The sequence below is a fragment of the Syngnathus scovelli genome, chromosome 4 (assembly GCF_024217435.2).
Source record: "Syngnathus scovelli strain Florida chromosome 4, RoL_Ssco_1.2, whole genome shotgun sequence".
NCBI classification, from domain to species: Eukaryota; Metazoa; Chordata; class Actinopteri; order Syngnathiformes; family Syngnathidae; genus Syngnathus; species Syngnathus scovelli.
Window position 1 is genome coordinate 467,170 of NC_090850.1, and position 17,831 is coordinate 485,000.

At 44.2% G+C, this 17,831-nt stretch overlaps 1 protein-coding gene across 4 annotated transcripts in view; it reads left to right on the forward strand.

Annotated features, from left to right (window-relative positions):
- LOC125966890 (glutamine-dependent NAD(+) synthetase) overlaps positions 1-17,831 on the forward strand; it is a 106,543-nt gene that overhangs the window by 35,739 nt on the left and 52,973 nt on the right. For 3 of the 4 annotated variants that reach the window (XR_007480564.2, XM_049717450.1, XM_049717452.1), the window contains exon 5: positions 16,563-16,652. The exons of the other annotated variant lie outside the window; for it this stretch is intronic. Coding sequence is in view for 2 of the 3 variants with exons in the window: in XM_049717450.1 (XP_049573407.1) it covers positions 16,563-16,652 (90 nt within the window). In the remaining variant the exon portion in view is untranslated. The remainder of the gene's footprint in view (positions 1-16,562; positions 16,653-17,831) is intronic. 4 annotated transcript variants of the gene reach the window in all.

The following is a 17,831-nucleotide window of genomic DNA, read 5'->3' on the forward strand; positions in this document are numbered from 1 at the left end:
CTGCATTGTATCAAAACCCAATCAATCAGCATTTAAATTCAATTCTTCTGACATTTTGCTCACCAAAAACAAGTTGTAATGAATGTGAACTTTTAATGCATTATATTCAGAAGGTTACTTTGAACCCTGAGGCTTAAATGGCGGCGCAGCGTATTTATGGATTGTTACGGCTTTCTGTGTACTGTCTTTCTTTGTAAAAAAACTCATGTGCACGTGCAGCTTATAGTCCGGTGCGGCTTATGTAAGAAAAAAACTAAAATATCCCTGAATTTTAGCTGGTGCGGCTTATAGTCCGGTGCGGCTTATAGTCCGGAAATTACGGTAATGCAGTCTTATGGCCGTCGTTACCATGGCGACTGGGTTGTTTCTTATTATAAAATATAATAAATATGGATATAATACAATATTATATATTTACCTAGGGACTTTGAACATGTAAACACAACTACCAGAAGTTGTCAAACATAGAGCTAAAGAAATAAAGCACTCAAATACAAGATTTTGTGTGCTTTGGAATTCGTGGATTGACCAATAATTACAAAAACAGCTTAATTAGGTTTCTGGTAAATATATCGACATTTATAAACATGCCATTTAGCCAGCAGTATCTTACAAAATGTACATTCGTTGCATGGGTAACGCATAAGTATTTTTTGATACACTTGTTTTTTTTTCCCCACTCCGTTGTTGGAAAAGACATATGTGATGGTGGCTTCGTAGCAGACTTTCGTGATGCCCACATTGCTCCACTCTCTACTGCAGTAATGCATTCAACACATGCCCACTCACTCAAGCTGTCAGAAACGAAGATGAAAAAGTTCTTGTACGCATGCATTTAGTGTCTTCGGTGGAGCATTTACTTTGAAGTTCCAGACACAAGTGGTGTGTCGTTGCTTGAGGGCGTCTTCAGTTGGCTCAACGTATTACACGTCAAGAAGAGGTTAGGAAAGCATAGAAGAAGAGAGGCAAAATTAACGCTGCGAAGGTCACATTTTTATAGCCTTAACCTATGGTCCGTCTCCATAGAAACAGGACCAGATTCGACAACTGGTTGTCGAAGGCTGCAAGAGTTTGGATGCCAACGGTGCGGTCTTGTCACACCAGAAATTACGCCATGTCATCGCCATATTGTGCGTTGAAGGACGTGGTGCTCCCTACAAAATTTAGTTTCATCTAGCTCTACAAAAATTTGAAGGTTTATGTAACAGCCCAAGTTCTAAAAAATAGTTTCTCAGAGCCATATGCTAAAACTAACAAGAAGGCGGATATTTTGAATTTTCTTTAAAATTTGCCGTAGCTTTGACTTCAACCCTTACAATGCCAAGCATTATTAGAAAAGACAACCCTTGAGATCTGTCGTGTAACATGGGGGTAGAGATGGTCCAAATGGTAGAATATGGATTGTTCACAGGGATAAATTGACAGAGCTAAAATTCCAAATTTGTCCAAAAGATGGCGCCAGACCAAAACATGAGACCAAAGGAGGGGCCAGAATAAGCTAAACCGGTTAAAATGGATATAAAAAAGGAACACGGTGTCAGAGTGTGAGTCACGCATGGAAGCACAAATGTGATTTTTATTTTTATTTCTTTGCTTGGCTAAAAATGTATTCTGTAACCGCTTTAAGCAATATTATTTGTCAATTTGATCAAGAGACCCGTCACTGAGAATAGTGGCTTCTCAGTGGCGTGACATAAATTGTTTGGAGAAGCACAAATGTGATTTTTATTTTTATTTCTTTGCTTGGCTAAAAATGTATTTTGTAACCGCTTTAAGCAATATTATTTGTCAATTTGATCAAGAAACCCGTCACTATGGGAATAGTGGCGTGACACAATTCATGTAACAGAAAGTAGGTCAAAGGTGAAAAGGGGAAGTGAAAGGTTTTACCACTAGCTGTGCATTTGGTGGAAAGTACTGCGTGGTCAGGGCGGAAACAGCGGCTGAAGGCCACAGATAACAAAGGGTGGGGAGGCAGGCCTGTTCCCTGCTATAGGGGCGTGGGAAACTGGCCTGTTCCCTGCTATAGGCGTGGGAACTGGGCAGTCTTACCCTATAGGGAAAGTACCGGAGAAAAGAAAGGGGAGGGGGGGGACGGAGAGGTCTATAAAAGGTCCTGCTGGAGAAGCTTCAGGGCTTTCCCCCCAAAAGAGCTCTGATACGTGAAGAGGCCCGGAGGAGTTTCAAGATTTTTTCCAAAGTCCCAAAGATTTTTGTGTGAGACGCAGGATCACTGGACTGAAATTAACTTGGATTTACTCCTAAAAATTGGACTGGACAACTTTAAACGAGAAATTGGTGAGGATGACCGTTTTTATGTATTTTAGCGAGAGGGGGGAATAGTCATCGGGCCGCCGGCTTCCTCGTGGCCAGCCTGTTTCTCTAATTTGGATTTTAGAAGCAAGATCGAACTGATCACTCGACTTTGCTTCCACCAAAAATAGCACGCAACTGGTATTTACCTCTTCCCTTTTTTATGAACTGTGTTTTGCAATCGAATTGTTCTGGGATTGAATGATTTTATTAACACGGGTATCAGTGAGTGAAATTGTTCAGTTTCTGGAGTAATTGAGATTTGTAATTCTATTTCATGTTTCTTTAATAAATGTGTTTTGTATATTACTTACTTCGTTGTGCGCGGATTTGTACTAAATATGCAACCGAAGGCTCAGGCCCGCTTCCCCTTTTTGACGGGCCGCGTAAAAAGGAACTCCGAACAAGTTAGAGACTTAAATAACTTCCGTAGTTATTTGAGCCACGAGTGAATTTCGATCTGTTCGAAAGTTGTTTCGTCTGAATAAAATTAAAGGAAGTGTTTAAATCAGATTATTGGTTTTGTGTAGAACGAAAAGTTGTTTGACTATTTGAAAGGCTCAGGCCCGCTTCCCCTTTTCGTCGGGCGCGGCTCAGTTCCCCTTTTTTGACGGGCCGTGTAAAAAGTAACTCTGAGCCAGTTAGAGAATTAAATAACTTTCGTAAATATTTAAAGGAGGAGTGGATTTTGTTAGAAGTGAATTGTTGGAAATTTACTTCTTCTAAATAAATTAACGACGACGGCTGAAATAAATCAGTGGAGTTGGAGGAGAATAAAAATATTTCAATTGTCCGTCGGGCGCGGCTCAGTTCCCCTTTTTTGACGGGCCGTGTAAAAAGTAACTCTGAGCAAGTTAGAGAATTAAATAACTTTCGTAAATATTTAACGGAAGAGTTGAGTTCGTTGAAAGTGAATTCGGTTGAGAATTTACTTCCTTTAAATAACATACCGACGATGATTAAAATAAATCAGTGAAGTTGGTGGAGGATAAAAACATTTCGATTGTCCGTCGGGCGCGGCCCAGTTCCCCTTTTGTCGGGCCGCGTCAAAAGTTAAATAGGACACGATCAAAAAATAGACTTGCCTTCCAAATTAATTATTGGGCAAATCTAAAGACAGCACGACATTTTTATTCGGTAAGAAAGTCGCTATTCTCTTCGAAGCAATTAAGTGGGGTGAAGAACTCTGACAGTCAAGTGCTAGATCTACGTATACGAAGTTAGAATTAATCATATAGGGTGCATTAATTTTCTTCTTAAATGCTATTATTGTCACACTTTTATTAATTCGATTCTCTTTCGAATAAAAAAAGTTGGTCGGCTCGCTGCATGAGCGACCAAGTGGAACGGACCCATATTAACATTTACTTCGGCAAAACTAGTGCTTGGGTGCGCTATACAAACGAATCCCTGAGGTCTTAACAAAGACATCTAAAAAATATCCGTAACGAATAAGAACTTCAAACATTAGCGGGGAGCCATCAATACGATGCGGTCACTTCGAAGTCCTGCCTCGAATTGAGTTACTCGGCACGCGCTTCGGGTGACTTGAGAGGGATTGGCGTCGTACAGAAATTAGATTGATTCCGGAGGAGTTAATTTAACTCGGGTGGTTAGATTACGGACGAATCTCCGAACCCGGCTAAAATAAACCCGTTACTGGGAAGCCTGGGGCACCTTAATCCGAGAGGTGCGTTTGACATTTTGGCGCCCAACGAGTAGGAGGGGGGTTGTGAGTAAAAGTTTAGAAAAAAAAAAATACAAATGAGACAATAGAAGAACATTTTTTTTTTGTTTTGCTCACAGCTCCAAAACGAACCTGTGTGGAGTTTTTCAGTTTTTTCTTCCCAGAAACTGTCCTAATTCCGCTCACTGATACAAATAAATGTCAGAACGGCCTTGAGTGACATAAGTACAGTCTCTTTAAGGAATAGAGTTTCCTAGAAAAGAACCTTATTAGCACGGGAGGATTAGAACTGTATTGTGTCATAGTAAACGGTGACCGTTGCCCCTCAGCACATTACTTTAAGCATGAGTAAGGAGGAGATCCTTCACAGCTTGTACTTGTATGGGGTGCTGAAAGTAATGTTTGTAGTGTACGCAGAGTATGCGGCAGAACTTGCAAGAGAAAGAGGGGCCGGTACATGGGCACGGATATTGGGTATAAATACAGAAGATGAACCAGTCGATGAGGAGCCTGCAAATGTTTTAGATTTCATGCCAAAGCCAAGGCCAAAGAGAAGGCAACCAATTAGGAGACCGTCTGAAGAGAGGCCTTTTTATTTTGAAAGATAAAAAGAGAAGACTAGTCTCCCCTCTTCCTTTTCCTTTTTCTTTCTCAATTTAACTTTATAATAAACCTTCATTTCTCCCTTGCAAAATTTTTTTTTTTTTTGTTCCTGGACACCTGTGTGGACCACAAATTTTTTTGTTCCCGGACACCTGTGTGGACCACAATTTTTTTTGTTCCCGGACACTTGTGTCGATTACAAATTTTTTTGTTTTTGGACACCTGTGTGGACCACAAATTTTTTTGTTCCCGGACACCGGTGTGGATTACAACATTTTTGTTCCCGGACACTTGTGTCGATTACAAATTTTTTTTGTTTTTGGACACCTGTGTGGATTACAAGGATTTTTTGTTCCCGGACGCATCAGAGGATTACAGATTTTTGTCCGCTGAACTCACAAAAGGATTTTTCTTCTTTCCGCCCTTTTCTCTTTTTTTTTTTTTTTTTCCTGCTGTTGAAGACTACAGTAAAGGCTGACCAGGAGTAGTAACTATACTTACTCTCCAGGCAGAAGAAAAACAGCCAAGATAATTTTTTTAAGGCTTGTATGGTACATGATTCTTAACTGTTGGAGACCTTCTGTGACTTACAGGTTCCCAAGAATTGAAAGGCTGAGTGGCTTCGGGCTGATGATTAGTCGTCATTTCCTGTTCGCTACAATAACGTTTGAATTAGAATTTGCAATTGAATGTACCCTTGTTAGAATTTCCTGTCAGTAGAAAACCTGGTGGGGAAAAAAGAAAAAGAAAAAGAAGTGCATCCCACCGTTGAGAGCATCAATAAGCGAGGCAAAAGTTCTCATATTGGTGTTCTGAGTAGAGGCGACGCAAAGGGCGCCGCTGAGTAACTAAGAGCTGAATCGACCCTGTTCCGAATGCGCACGGAAAGGCTTCGAAAGGAGACAGCTCGGCCCTACAACTAGAGAAACTGCTACTCATTGAAAGGATGGCTAGCGGTGGAAGGAGATTGGATCCCGAACCTGGAAATCCTATGAAAGGAACCGGAAAGGAGGGGTCTAATCCAGACTCTCCAAGACGACATGAAGAACCAGCATGTGTAATATTGTATGGAGGAGGCTTAGAGAAGTGGCCTCAGAAATGGACTGAGTACATAGTGGGATCAAACCCGTCGATAGAGGCAGGATGCCTCTCAACGCGGATGAAGAGAAGCCCTATGAATGGACTCTTTACACCGATGGGTCAAAAAAGGAAGGAGAGCAGAATGCCCACTGGGGTTTTGTTCTGAAGCAAAATGGAGTGGAGCGTTGCCGCCGCAAAGGAAAGACACCCGGCAGCGCGCAAACAGGAGAGGCCACGGCAGTGTTGGAAGGACTGTTAGAAAAAAAAAAAAAAAAAAATCACGCTGGACGCGTAAGACTTATAACTGATAGTCATTATTGTGAGCAAGCTCTCAAATTCGATCTAGCCATTTGGGAAGAGAATGGCTTCGAGGGCGCGAAAGGAAAACTAGTGGCCCACTATGAAGTGTGGAGAAAGATAGCCGAGTTACGGCTAAATTTGAGTTTGGATGTGGTTCACCAGAAATCTCATGTGGAAGAAGGAGCTTATTGGAGAGGTAATAACGAAGTTGATTGATACGTCCAGAAAAGAAGAATAAAAGTTGTAGGAGCAGAAAAATGGGACAAGACCCCTCGCGGAAAAGTGGTCCCAGATGAGAGCGTGAGGCAAGTCGTGTCGGCAGTGCATGAAGCACTAGGCCACGCGGGTCCACTGCCTACGCGAAAAAAGTTAGAGATGCTGGAACTCTGGGTCCCTGACCGGACGATTCGTGCGGTCCTGCGGGATTGTAATCCGTGCAACAAAAACAACGCAGGGCGAAGAGGACGACGCACGGATGGAGTGAAGATTAGGAGTACTGTGCCGTGGGGCTCGGTTTGTATGGACGTAGCTGGCCCCATGGGAATAAGTGGCGCAAAGGGTGAGAAATACCTTGTTGTGCTGGTTGACTCGATGTCAGGACACGTCGGGCTGAAAGCAGTGAGAAAAGCCAATGCAAACAGTGTGATCAAGACACTAGAAGATGGGTGCATGTGGCTAGGAATCCCAAAAGAGTGGAGTACTAAATTGCTTGATTTGGTTGCAGACCTAAACGGGAGGAGCAGAAGCAGCCGGCCCTCCCCGCCCGAAGAACTGAACCAACGACTTTTTGTGTCACAAGAAGTGGGCAGAACCCAAGACGGCTGTCCCAGAATAAAGAGAAGTGTCGGATCAGCGTTGGACAGAAGGTGTGGATCAAGTCGAGGGACCTGAACAGCAACACGGCAGTGAAGGCCAAGTACGACTGCTCGGACATAGTTAGTGAAGTTTTGGATAGAAACACAGTACGACTAAAGAAGAAAGGTATCCAAGGAGTTGAACAGCTGAAGCCGTTATCGGCTAACCCGAGTCAAGCCAAGAAGTAATTTAAATAACATATGGCAACGGACCACGGAACAATCCCAGCCTTCGTGCGCATGGCCGCACACAAAGGTGCGGTCATCGTAAGAAGAACACCAAATGGGATCCAGACCGGAAGGGCCCTAAATCTGGTGAGATTGGCCAAGCGGGGTTGCACACCCGGTGGACCAGAACATTTTCACTGGACATGGGTCAACGAAGCTTGTGTCATTTGTTTGACACCCAACCTGTTGCCTACTATGTGGTCGGGAGTAGGCTTCATGATGCCACCTGTACTGACCACCGAAGTAAGAGAGCTGGAATTTGCCCAGAGAAATGAGGACAAGCTTCCAGTCAAAGTATTAGATGCCATGGTATGCCACCAGTGTCGAATTACCATCTTGGCACGAATGGTGTTTTTTTTCACAGTGGGAGATCGGACCAACTACGGATGTACGGGCTCGACAAATTAGCTCGTGCACGTGTGTTTGGGACGGCGATGAGCTGAAATATTGCCTCATGTGTTTAGATCGCATGGCAAGAGGAAAATTATTGAAAGTCGGAGAAGCAGAGGGATGGCAAATCACCAGGGCAATGACCCCCCTGGCGACCCTCTATTTAGTGTTGGGAGGAGCGTCTTGGCCGGCATATGATAATAATCAGGCCATGAAGAACCTTTATTTGGCCTTGGGCCATTGTTGGCCTTGGCCAAGGCCAGTCGGCCGGCCTGCCCCCGACAGTTATACAGAAAAGGCCGACGGAATGGCCTTGTTTGCTCGTGAGTCGGTTCTTTCCGCAGGAGGAACCGCAGTCCTTGGGGACCTGCTTGAGGGACCTTGGAGGCCCATGACCTGGGCTCGGTCTATAGCCCAGTTGTTGGCGTGCAAGGACGCACCATTGGTCAAAGTGGAGGCAGCCCCTGCGGAAACAAGCCCGACCGTGAGCAACATGTACTGCTATCGAAGTGTTTTGGACACAAGTAACAAAGACTTTCAGTATGTGACCAAAAAGGGAATATACTGTTTTGCCCCTGGGAATAAAGTCGGATCAGTCCTTATAGTGAATGAGGGTGAAGCAGCACTGGTAGGGATTACAGTGAAAATGGCCATCATTCCTTACGAAGGAATATATTCACTGGGAATCAAATTGGAGGCCAAAAGGCTTAGCCAATTTGTAGCCATAAGAAACACCGGGTCCCAGATACGGGATATTTTTAGGGAACAAATACAAACGAGAAAGGAGCACGGCACAGTAGCGGAGATAGAACCTCAAGAAAAGGCCAAGGAGACAGATGACCTTGACCGGTCGGAAGCAAGAGAATGGGATAAAGGTCCCAGCCAGGAGTTGGCACAGGGATGTCCAGCTGGAGGAAGCATGTTCCAATCGGTGGTGACGGAGGAAAATTCAACCACTTCTCTCCCGCCAGAAGCAGAAGTCCGAGTGGAAAGTCAACCCACTTCACTCCTGCCAGAAGCAAAAGTCCAGGAGGGAAACTTATCATGTCCAAAAGCGGAGGGCGGTGGCGTAAGTGACCAACCCAGGAGGATTTTACAAGACTGGACCCCTTGTGATTGGACGAAGTTGTATCCGGCAAATTGCCCTACTCCTGGCTGCGACGGGAGCGGTAGCGCCCGACCAGGGGCAACACACCACCGCTCATTTAGAGCTTGCCCGGTGTATGTGGGGAGCCTCGAGGTGTGTCCCACGCCTGGATGTGATGGAAAAGGAAACACCAGATGGGGTCCGGAGCGTCACCGCACCCTTAAGACATGTCCAGTGCTGGCAGAAATGAAGCGCAAAGCCTCCGAAACCAGGAAACAAGCCGGTAGCCAAGAGAACAACATGTCGAATGATGCGGTAGACACCAGGCCCGAGGAACCAGGTCCGTCTGCATCCGATGGGCCGCTGGGAACGTTGGCTCGAACGGCCTCCTATTATGCAGTGTGGTCCACAAAAACAGAACCTCAAAAGAAAAAGAGGGGTCGGGCCGCAGTAGAAGAATTGACTAGGCTGTGGAGCCAGCCAGATTCCCAGGGGGAGAATGACTGAAAAAAAAAAAAGAAGAATGTGTACATACGTGTATATGTAAATGAATAGGCATGTAATTGTGTATGTATACATGTGTATATAGAAGTATGATGACAATGTATTATTAATGGAACATGTTTCTCCCCGTCAGAGCATTGGATAAAATGTGGTCATGGAGACAATATTCATGATTGCACTTGGTATGAGAAGATAGGGGCGGCGCTGCAGTCAGCAACAAGTGCCGCGGTTGAGGCCTTTGGTGATGTGATCAGCGGTGCATTGGAGGTGGTACTGGGGCCAATCTGGGCGTGGGAGCTAGTAGGGTTTGCGTTGATAGGAATAGCAACAACTCTGTGCATTGCCATAAAAGGAAGTATTAAGAGGCTTTTGTTTGACCCCCGCGAGAGAGAAGGCGTCTCTAGTTATGCAAATGACGGCCCACAAGAGGGGTGGTCGGAACGTCTTACTAAAAGGAGAAGTCGGGCGGCCGTTGGGCATTTGAGCCTGACAGCTCAGAGACTGGAACTTCAAGAGACAGAGGAGAAAAAAGAAAAGAAGAATAACTAATTATGGCAACAAACAGCTCAAGCGGGTTTTTGAATCCAAGAGGGAGGCCAGGAGCGATGAGAGTGAGTAACGAAGTTCAATATTGGGTTTTATTCAGTATCTGGACAGCCTACTGCTGTTCCGGGTCTTGGGATTTGCAACAACTCACTCGCCCCGTAATTTTGGTCATATCAATATTCAAGGTTTTGATTTTGAGATTTTTATACACAAGACACACGATGGGTTTGGGTCTTTTTGTAGTCTACATGCATGGCCGAATGTATGTTGACCCTGATACACCCAGAGGTATTGCCGAAATTGTATTGCTTATTTTGTGGAGTGTTTTGGAAGTGGTGTCAATTTTTGTTTACTATGTTGTGTTCGGGGTTGTCATATTAGAAGCAATATTAGTGATAGGAATGGCCATGTATGTTATAAAGATGGTAGCCGGACTTGACCAGCATGCCCGCACCTCTGTCGCGTGGAGATGGCGTACGGCCAAACTCGTACTCTGGTGCATAGTATGGGGGTCATTGTCTGTGTTACTTTGGACCGAAGTGGTGGACCAGTTGGCAATGATAACCTGGTTTTTTACGTACTCTGTTTTTTTCCCCTCCCGCCCCGAGAGGCGGGAGGGCGGCAGCCGAGAAGCCCCTCTATTGTATACCGAGGGGCTGGCAGAGGGGTGATTGTTTAATGTGTAACATGAAAAATGTTAAAATTTGTGCTTCCATGTGTTACAGACTGTACACCGTATAACGGATGCACCTAAATGCATCCTATGCGGGATGAGCCACATGAAATTGGCCTGGGTGATCGGGAGATCTTATGTGGGAAACTGTTGTTATCAGGCCGGCTTTAGTTTGGCTTGGCTGGTCCCTGACGGTCTGTATGTAAAAGAGGGAGAGCAGTCCAGCTTGGACCATCTCGGATGGGAAGGATGTGCGGATTTGATGACCACCGCGACTCTGCTCGAGACAACTACAGGGCCCCTGATGGCACGTACGGTTCTCATGCATGGAGCAGGAGTAACCCACGGCACTATCTGGCCTTTGATTCACATAACCTGGCGTCAACAGAACGGCACCCGATGCGTCACTTCACATTGGCAATGTGGGCGCTGTCTGACAGTGAGCGCTCCTCATCGCTTTGTCCCGGCTGACTTTTACACGCACCCAGACGCAGGATATGGATTACACCGACCTATGGGGATGCCCAGCGAGGCCCCTGTGGGGCTTGTCCGGCCTGCGCGTCGGGGAGGAGGACGGTGTGTTGGACATTGGACCCTGGATGGGTCTTACGTCCGGTGCAGAGAGCCATGCGAGGGTTGCATGGGGCGTCGGGATCCAGACGGCAGCCGTACGTATGGAGGGCCTGGCTACAATGATGGTCCTCCCCTCGACTCGCCCACCAGCCCCGTACGGCTGATAAGCCCGCTGGAAGTGGATGCAGCTCCTTCTGAGTCTGAGGACGACGATGAGGCTCGAGACGGAGGACGCGGGAGCGAGGCTGAAAATGAGGAGGCAGATGTCGAGAGTGTGGCCACGGGGCGTTCAACACCGGAGCTGAGAGCCCTCGCCGTGGAGAACCACGCTGACGACGACAACGCTGCTAGTCGGTTGTCGCGCCTGATCAACGCCCTCGCAGAGATCGCCCGACAAGGAGACATGGCAGCGGCCTGCCCTACTTCAACGACCGCTGAGGTTGTGAATATCTCAGACGAGGACGACGACATGGCTGTGTAACTCTTGGGGATCAGGGATAATTTATACCTGTTTTCAATCCAAGGGGAGGGTGTCGTGTAACATGGGGGTAGAGATGGTCCAAATGGTAGAATATGGATTGTTCACAGGGATAAATTGACAGAGCTAAAATTCCAAATTTGTCCAAAAGATGGCGCCAGACCAAAACATGAGACCAAAGGAGGGGCCAGAATAAGCTAAACCGGTTAAAATGGATATAAAAAAGGAACACGGTGTCAGAGTGTGAGTCACGCATGGAAGCACAAATGTGATTTTTATTTTTATTTCTTTGCTTGGCTAAAAATGTATTCTGTAACCGCTTTAAGCAATATTATTTGTCAATTTGATCAAGAGACCCGTCACTGAGAATAGTGGCTTCTCAGTGGCGTGACATAAATTGTTTGGAGAAGCACAAATGTGATTTTTATTTTTATTTCTTTGCTTGGCTAAAAATGTATTTTGTAACCGCTTTAAGCAATATTATTTGTCAATTTGATCAAGAAACCCGTCACTATGGGAATAGTGGCGTGACACAATTCATGTAACAGAAAGTAGGTCAAAGGTGAAAAGGGGAAGTGAAAGGTTTTACCACTAGCTGTGCATTTGGTGGAAAGTACTGCGTGGTCAGGGCGGAAACAGCGGCTGAAGGCCACAGATAACAAAGGGTGGGGAGGCAGGCCTGTTCCCTGCTATAGGGGCGTGGGAAACTGGCCTGTTCCCTGCTATAGGCGTGGGAACTGGGCAGTCTTACCCTATAGGGAAAGTACCGGAGAAAAGAAAGGGGAGGGGGGGGACGGAGAGGTCTATAAAAGGTCCTGCTGGAGAAGCTTCAGGGCTTTCCCCCCAAAAGAGCTCTGATACGTGAAGAGGCCCGGAGGAGTTTCAAGATTTTTTCCAAAGTCCCAAAGATTTTTGTGTGAGACGCAGGATCACTGGACTGAAATTAACTTGGATTTACTCCTAAAAATTGGACTGGACAACTTTAAACGAGAAATTGGTGAGGATGACCGTTTTTATGTATTTTAGCGAGAGGGGGGAATAGTCATCGGGCCGCCGGCTTCCTCGTGGCCAGCCTGTTTCTCTAATTTGGATTTTAGAAGCAAGATCGAACTGATCACTCGACTTTGCTTCCACCAAAAATAGCACGCAACTGGTATTTACCTCTTCCCTTTTTTATGAACTGTGTTTTGCAATCGAATTGTTCTGGGATTGAATGATTTTATTAACACGGGTATCAGTGAGTGAAATTGTTCAGTTTCTGGAGTAATTGAGATTTGTAATTCTATTTCATGTTTCTTTAATAAATGTGTTTTGTATATTACTTACTTCGTTGTGCGCGGATTTGTACTAAATATGCAACCGAAGGCTCAGGCCCGCTTCCCCTTTTTGACGGGCCGCGTAAAAAGGAACTCCGAACAAGTTAGAGACTTAAATAACTTCCGTAGTTATTTGAGCCACGAGTGAATTTCGATCTGTTCGAAAGTTGTTTCGTCTGAATAAAATTAAAGGAAGTGTTTAAATCAGATTATTGGTTTTGTGTAGAACGAAAAGTTGTTTGACTATTTGAAAGGCTCAGGCCCGCTTCCCCTTTTCGTCGGGCGCGGCTCAGTTCCCCTTTTTTGACGGGCCGTGTAAAAAGTAACTCTGAGCCAGTTAGAGAATTAAATAACTTTCGTAAATATTTAAAGGAGGAGTGGATTTTGTTAGAAGTGAATTGTTGGAAATTTACTTCTTCTAAATAAATTAACGACGACGGCTGAAATAAATCAGTGGAGTTGGAGGAGAATAAAAATATTTCAATTGTCCGTCGGGCGCGGCTCAGTTCCCCTTTTTTGACGGGCCGTGTAAAAAGTAACTCTGAGCAAGTTAGAGAATTAAATAACTTTCGTAAATATTTAACGGAAGAGTTGAGTTCGTTGAAAGTGAATTCGGTTGAGAATTTACTTCCTTTAAATAACATACCGACGATGATTAAAATAAATCAGTGAAGTTGGTGGAGGATAAAAACATTTCGATTGTCCGTCGGGCGCGGCCCAGTTCCCCTTTTGTCGGGCCGCGTCAAAAGTTAAATAGGACACGATCAAAAAATAGACTTGCCTTCCAAATTAATTATTGGGCAAATCTAAAGACAGCACGACATTTTTATTCGGTAAGAAAGTCGCTATTCTCTTCGAAGCAATTAAGTGGGGTGAAGAACTCTGACAGTCAAGTGCTAGATCTACGTATACGAAGTTAGAATTAATCATATAGGGTGCATTAATTTTCTTCTTAAATGCTATTATTGTCACACTTTTATTAATTCGATTCTCTTTCGAATAAAAAAAGTTGGTCGGCTCGCTGCATGAGCGACCAAGTGGAACGGACCCATATTAACATTTACTTCGGCAAAACTAGTGCTTGGGTGCGCTATACAAACGAATCCCTGAGGTCTTAACAAAGACATCTAAAAAATATCCGTAACGAATAAGAACTTCAAACATTAGCGGGGAGCCATCAATACGATGCGGTCACTTCGAAGTCCTGCCTCGAATTGAGTTACTCGGCACGCGCTTCGGGTGACTTGAGAGGGATTGGCGTCGTACAGAAATTAGATTGATTCCGGAGGAGTTAATTTAACTCGGGTGGTTAGATTACGGACGAATCTCCGAACCCGGCTAAAATAAACCCGTTACTGGGAAGCCTGGGGCACCTTAATCCGAGAGGTGCGTTTGACAGATCCCAGCCGATTTCGAGCAGCTTCACTCATCTTTCAAGGCTGACATGACTAATGACTATATACTTAAGTGGTACCAAATGAGAGGTTACTGTTCTTTAATTAGAAAAAAAGTATGATTCTACCCAACACTGTTCTGTAGTTATCACTATTTTAATGTAGGTTGGTCTCACTCAAATCAGCAATTGCCGACAAAATAAGGACAAACTGAGGTTTTTGCGGAAGACATATTTCCTGCACAACCATGACTTTGACACTAACTCCATAACTACTCTCCATTCTTCTTCCATTTGGGCTTTATGAGCCAGCAATAGGATCTCTGCCATCAAGTGGTTACAGTTAACCACTTTAATGTAGGCTTGACGATGAGTGGAGAATTGCCCAAGAGTCTCGTCTGCCCTTTCATAAAATAAAAAGTTGACGAGAATATTCGTCGGTGGGATATAAGGTCCTTACTTTTGATGATGAGTTTTCTCGTAGCTGGGAAGCAAAGTGTTAAAAGCTGCTGTAACATTACCTACAAGAATCCTATCTTGTCAAAATTTCTCACATTTGATAACAGTCCAGGCCTGAAAACATCTACAAACTTATTTTTCACAAGTGGTAGGCCCACCTACTGGCTACATGAAATAAATGTTTTCTTCCTTGATGTTTGTCTGCTAGCGGGTTAAACAGATCTACAAACCAGATTCAGTTGAAGTTGGGAAATTGTGTAAAATGTAAATAAAAACAAAATACAACGATTTGAAAATCTTTCTCAACCCATATTCAATTGATTACACTACAAAGTATTTAATGTTCAAACTGATAAACTTACCATATTTTTCGGACTAAAAGTCGCTCCGGAGTACAAGTCGCATCAGCCATAAAATGCACAATAAAGAGGAAAAAAACAAATATAAGCCGCACCGGAGTTTAAGTCGCATTTTGGGGGAAATTTATTTGATAAAATCCAACACCAAATACAGACATGAACCAGCAAAAACAGGCTAAACGAAACGGTACGCTAACGTGACATTAACACAAACGAGGAGCTGAGAACGGGCTTGACGTAACATTAAGAGTTATTCAAATAACTATAACATAAACAATATGTTTATCAAACCATCTGTGTCACTCCAAATCATTGAATCCATCGATCGAATTCTTCGTCCTTTCTGTAAACAACGCTGCGTGTGTGGCGCGCCGCTGACTTCGGGCTTGTCGTCAGTTGCAGTTCAAATTATTCCACAGGCCCATGTAACGATATATAAACGATATATCAAATAACTATAATATAAACAACAATTTTATCAAATCGTCTGTGTCACTCCAGATCAATGAATCTATCGATCGAATTCTTCGTCCTTTATGTAAACAATGCCGTGTGTGCAGCACGCCGCTAACGTCGGACTCGTCATCAGTTGCAGTTCAAATCATTCCACAATATAAACAACAATTTTATCAAACTATCTGTGTCACTCCAAACCATTAAATCCATCGATCAAATTCTTTGTCCTTTATGTAAACAACGGCGCGTGTGCGGCGGGCCGCTGACGTCGGACTCGTCGTCAGTTGCAGTTCAAATTATTCCACAGGCCCATATAACGATATATAAACGATATATCAAATAACTATAATATAATTAACAATTTTATCAAACCATCTGTATCACTCCAAATCATTAAATCCATCGATCGAATTCTTCGTCCTTAATGTATACAACGGCGCGTCTGCGGCGCAGCGCGTGTGCGGCGCGTGTGCGGCGCGGCGTGTGTGCGGCGCGGCGTGTGTGCGGCGCGGCGCGTGTGCGGCGCGGCTCGTGTGCGGCGCGTGTGCGGCGCGTGTGCGGCGCGGCGCTGATGTCGGACTCGTCGTCAGTTGCAGTTCAAATTATTCCACAGGCCCATATAACAATATATAAACTATATATCAAATAACAATAATATAAACAAAATTTTATCAAACCAGCCGTGTCACTCCAAATCATTAAATCCATCAAAATCTTCGTCTTGTGTCACTTAAAAAAAACTGTTGACTCCGGAACTACGTGCGCTACGGGAGCTGATGGTGGAGGGTGGTACAGGCGCTGGTCGCTGAGCTGGTCGGATTATTCTGTCACGGATCGGAAATGGAGCTGGGTGACCAAATGCAGCTTGGACCAGGGTTTATTGAGGGAAAAGGTAGTTGGAAGGGAGCATGACGGGAACAAACCAACAGAACCGGCAAACTAACATAACTTAACGGAGACAGAGTGACAGGGGTAACCGACAGACCAACTTGGAGAGAAACTAACCGAACTGAAAGACAAACCGACGAGACTACAGGCAAGAGACGAGAACAATCCGACAGGGGAGTGAGGGGCAGACAGGACTTAAATACATGACAGCTAACAAGAGGCAGGTGAATGTGATTACATTGATTGTGAGGTAACACAGGAGGGGAGGGGCAACGCGAACAGAAACCATGGTTACATATACACATAGTAAAACAACCGTGGACAGTATATGAACCTAATCTTAACAACTAACTGATTTATTCTCTATCTTGTTAGACAAATCCTACTGATTCGACCAAAGATGCTGATGGCCAACCATGGCATCTACAGAGAGATGCGTTGGTTCTCACCCTGGACAAAGTTTCGGTTGGTAAACAAAAAGCTATTAGGGCTGAACTGATGTAACTCTTTACTGTTTGCACTTTATTGTAATCTAAGAAAGCCATGCCTAAATATTTTTCACAACCACAGTCAGTCAAATGTTGCACATTTACTTGACATATACAAGGCCAGATACGTTGTGAAAGGATGCTGTCAAAAGATGGGTATAGATTATGAGGAGACATTTTCTCCTACTGTTAACTTGACAAGCATCAGAGTGCTCATGGAGAAAGCGGTGCAAGAAAATTTGATACTGCACCAATTAGATGTAATGACAGCCTACATAAATCCACCAACTGACTGTGAGATTTACATCCAACAGACTGAGGTGTATGCAGTATGTAGTGGGGGATAGAAGGGTTTATGCTCTGAAGAGTAATCCTGACACATACAAAGCCAGATACATTGTGAAAGGATGCTGTCATACGATGAGTATATATATTATTAGGAGACATTTTCTTCTATGGCTAACTTGACAAGCATCAGAGTGCTCATGCAGAAAGCGGAAAACTTGATACTGCACCAATTAGATGTAACACTTAAACCCGCCAGTTGACTGGAAGATTTACATCCAACAGCCTGAGATGTATACAGTCAATTCTTTGACAAATGAAAAGCTGGTGTATAAACTAGAAGTCATTGTATGGGCTAAAACAATCAGGTATTGGAAAAAGGTTTTTCATGATTTTTTTTTTTTTTTTTTTTTTGCTAACCCAAAATGATTTCCTACAAATCATGGCTGACCATTGTGTCTACTCCAAGGAAACGGTATGTGATCATATTTGTTTGGGTAGATGATTTGCTTGTTGCGGCAAGTAATAAGAATGCACGAGAGGCTGTGTCAAGTGGCCCACACTTTTGTGGGGTTAAACTGCAGCTCCCCACTTGAAAGGCGCTTGGACAAAAGGACTTGAACTGGACTTCACTCAGTGATCATGACTGGTTTTTCTTTCTTGTCTTTGTTTTATTTTTGATTATCTTCAGCCAAACACAGCCAAACACAGGTGAAAAACCTTAAAATAAACACAAATAGATGGTCAAACTCTAAACCATAATTAAGCAATACAACCCAAAATCAAATACTTAAGTTTTAAATACTAAGTCAGAATGACTTAGCCAAACAGCTTTCAACCCTGGTAAGTACACACAAACATTTTTCCCGAT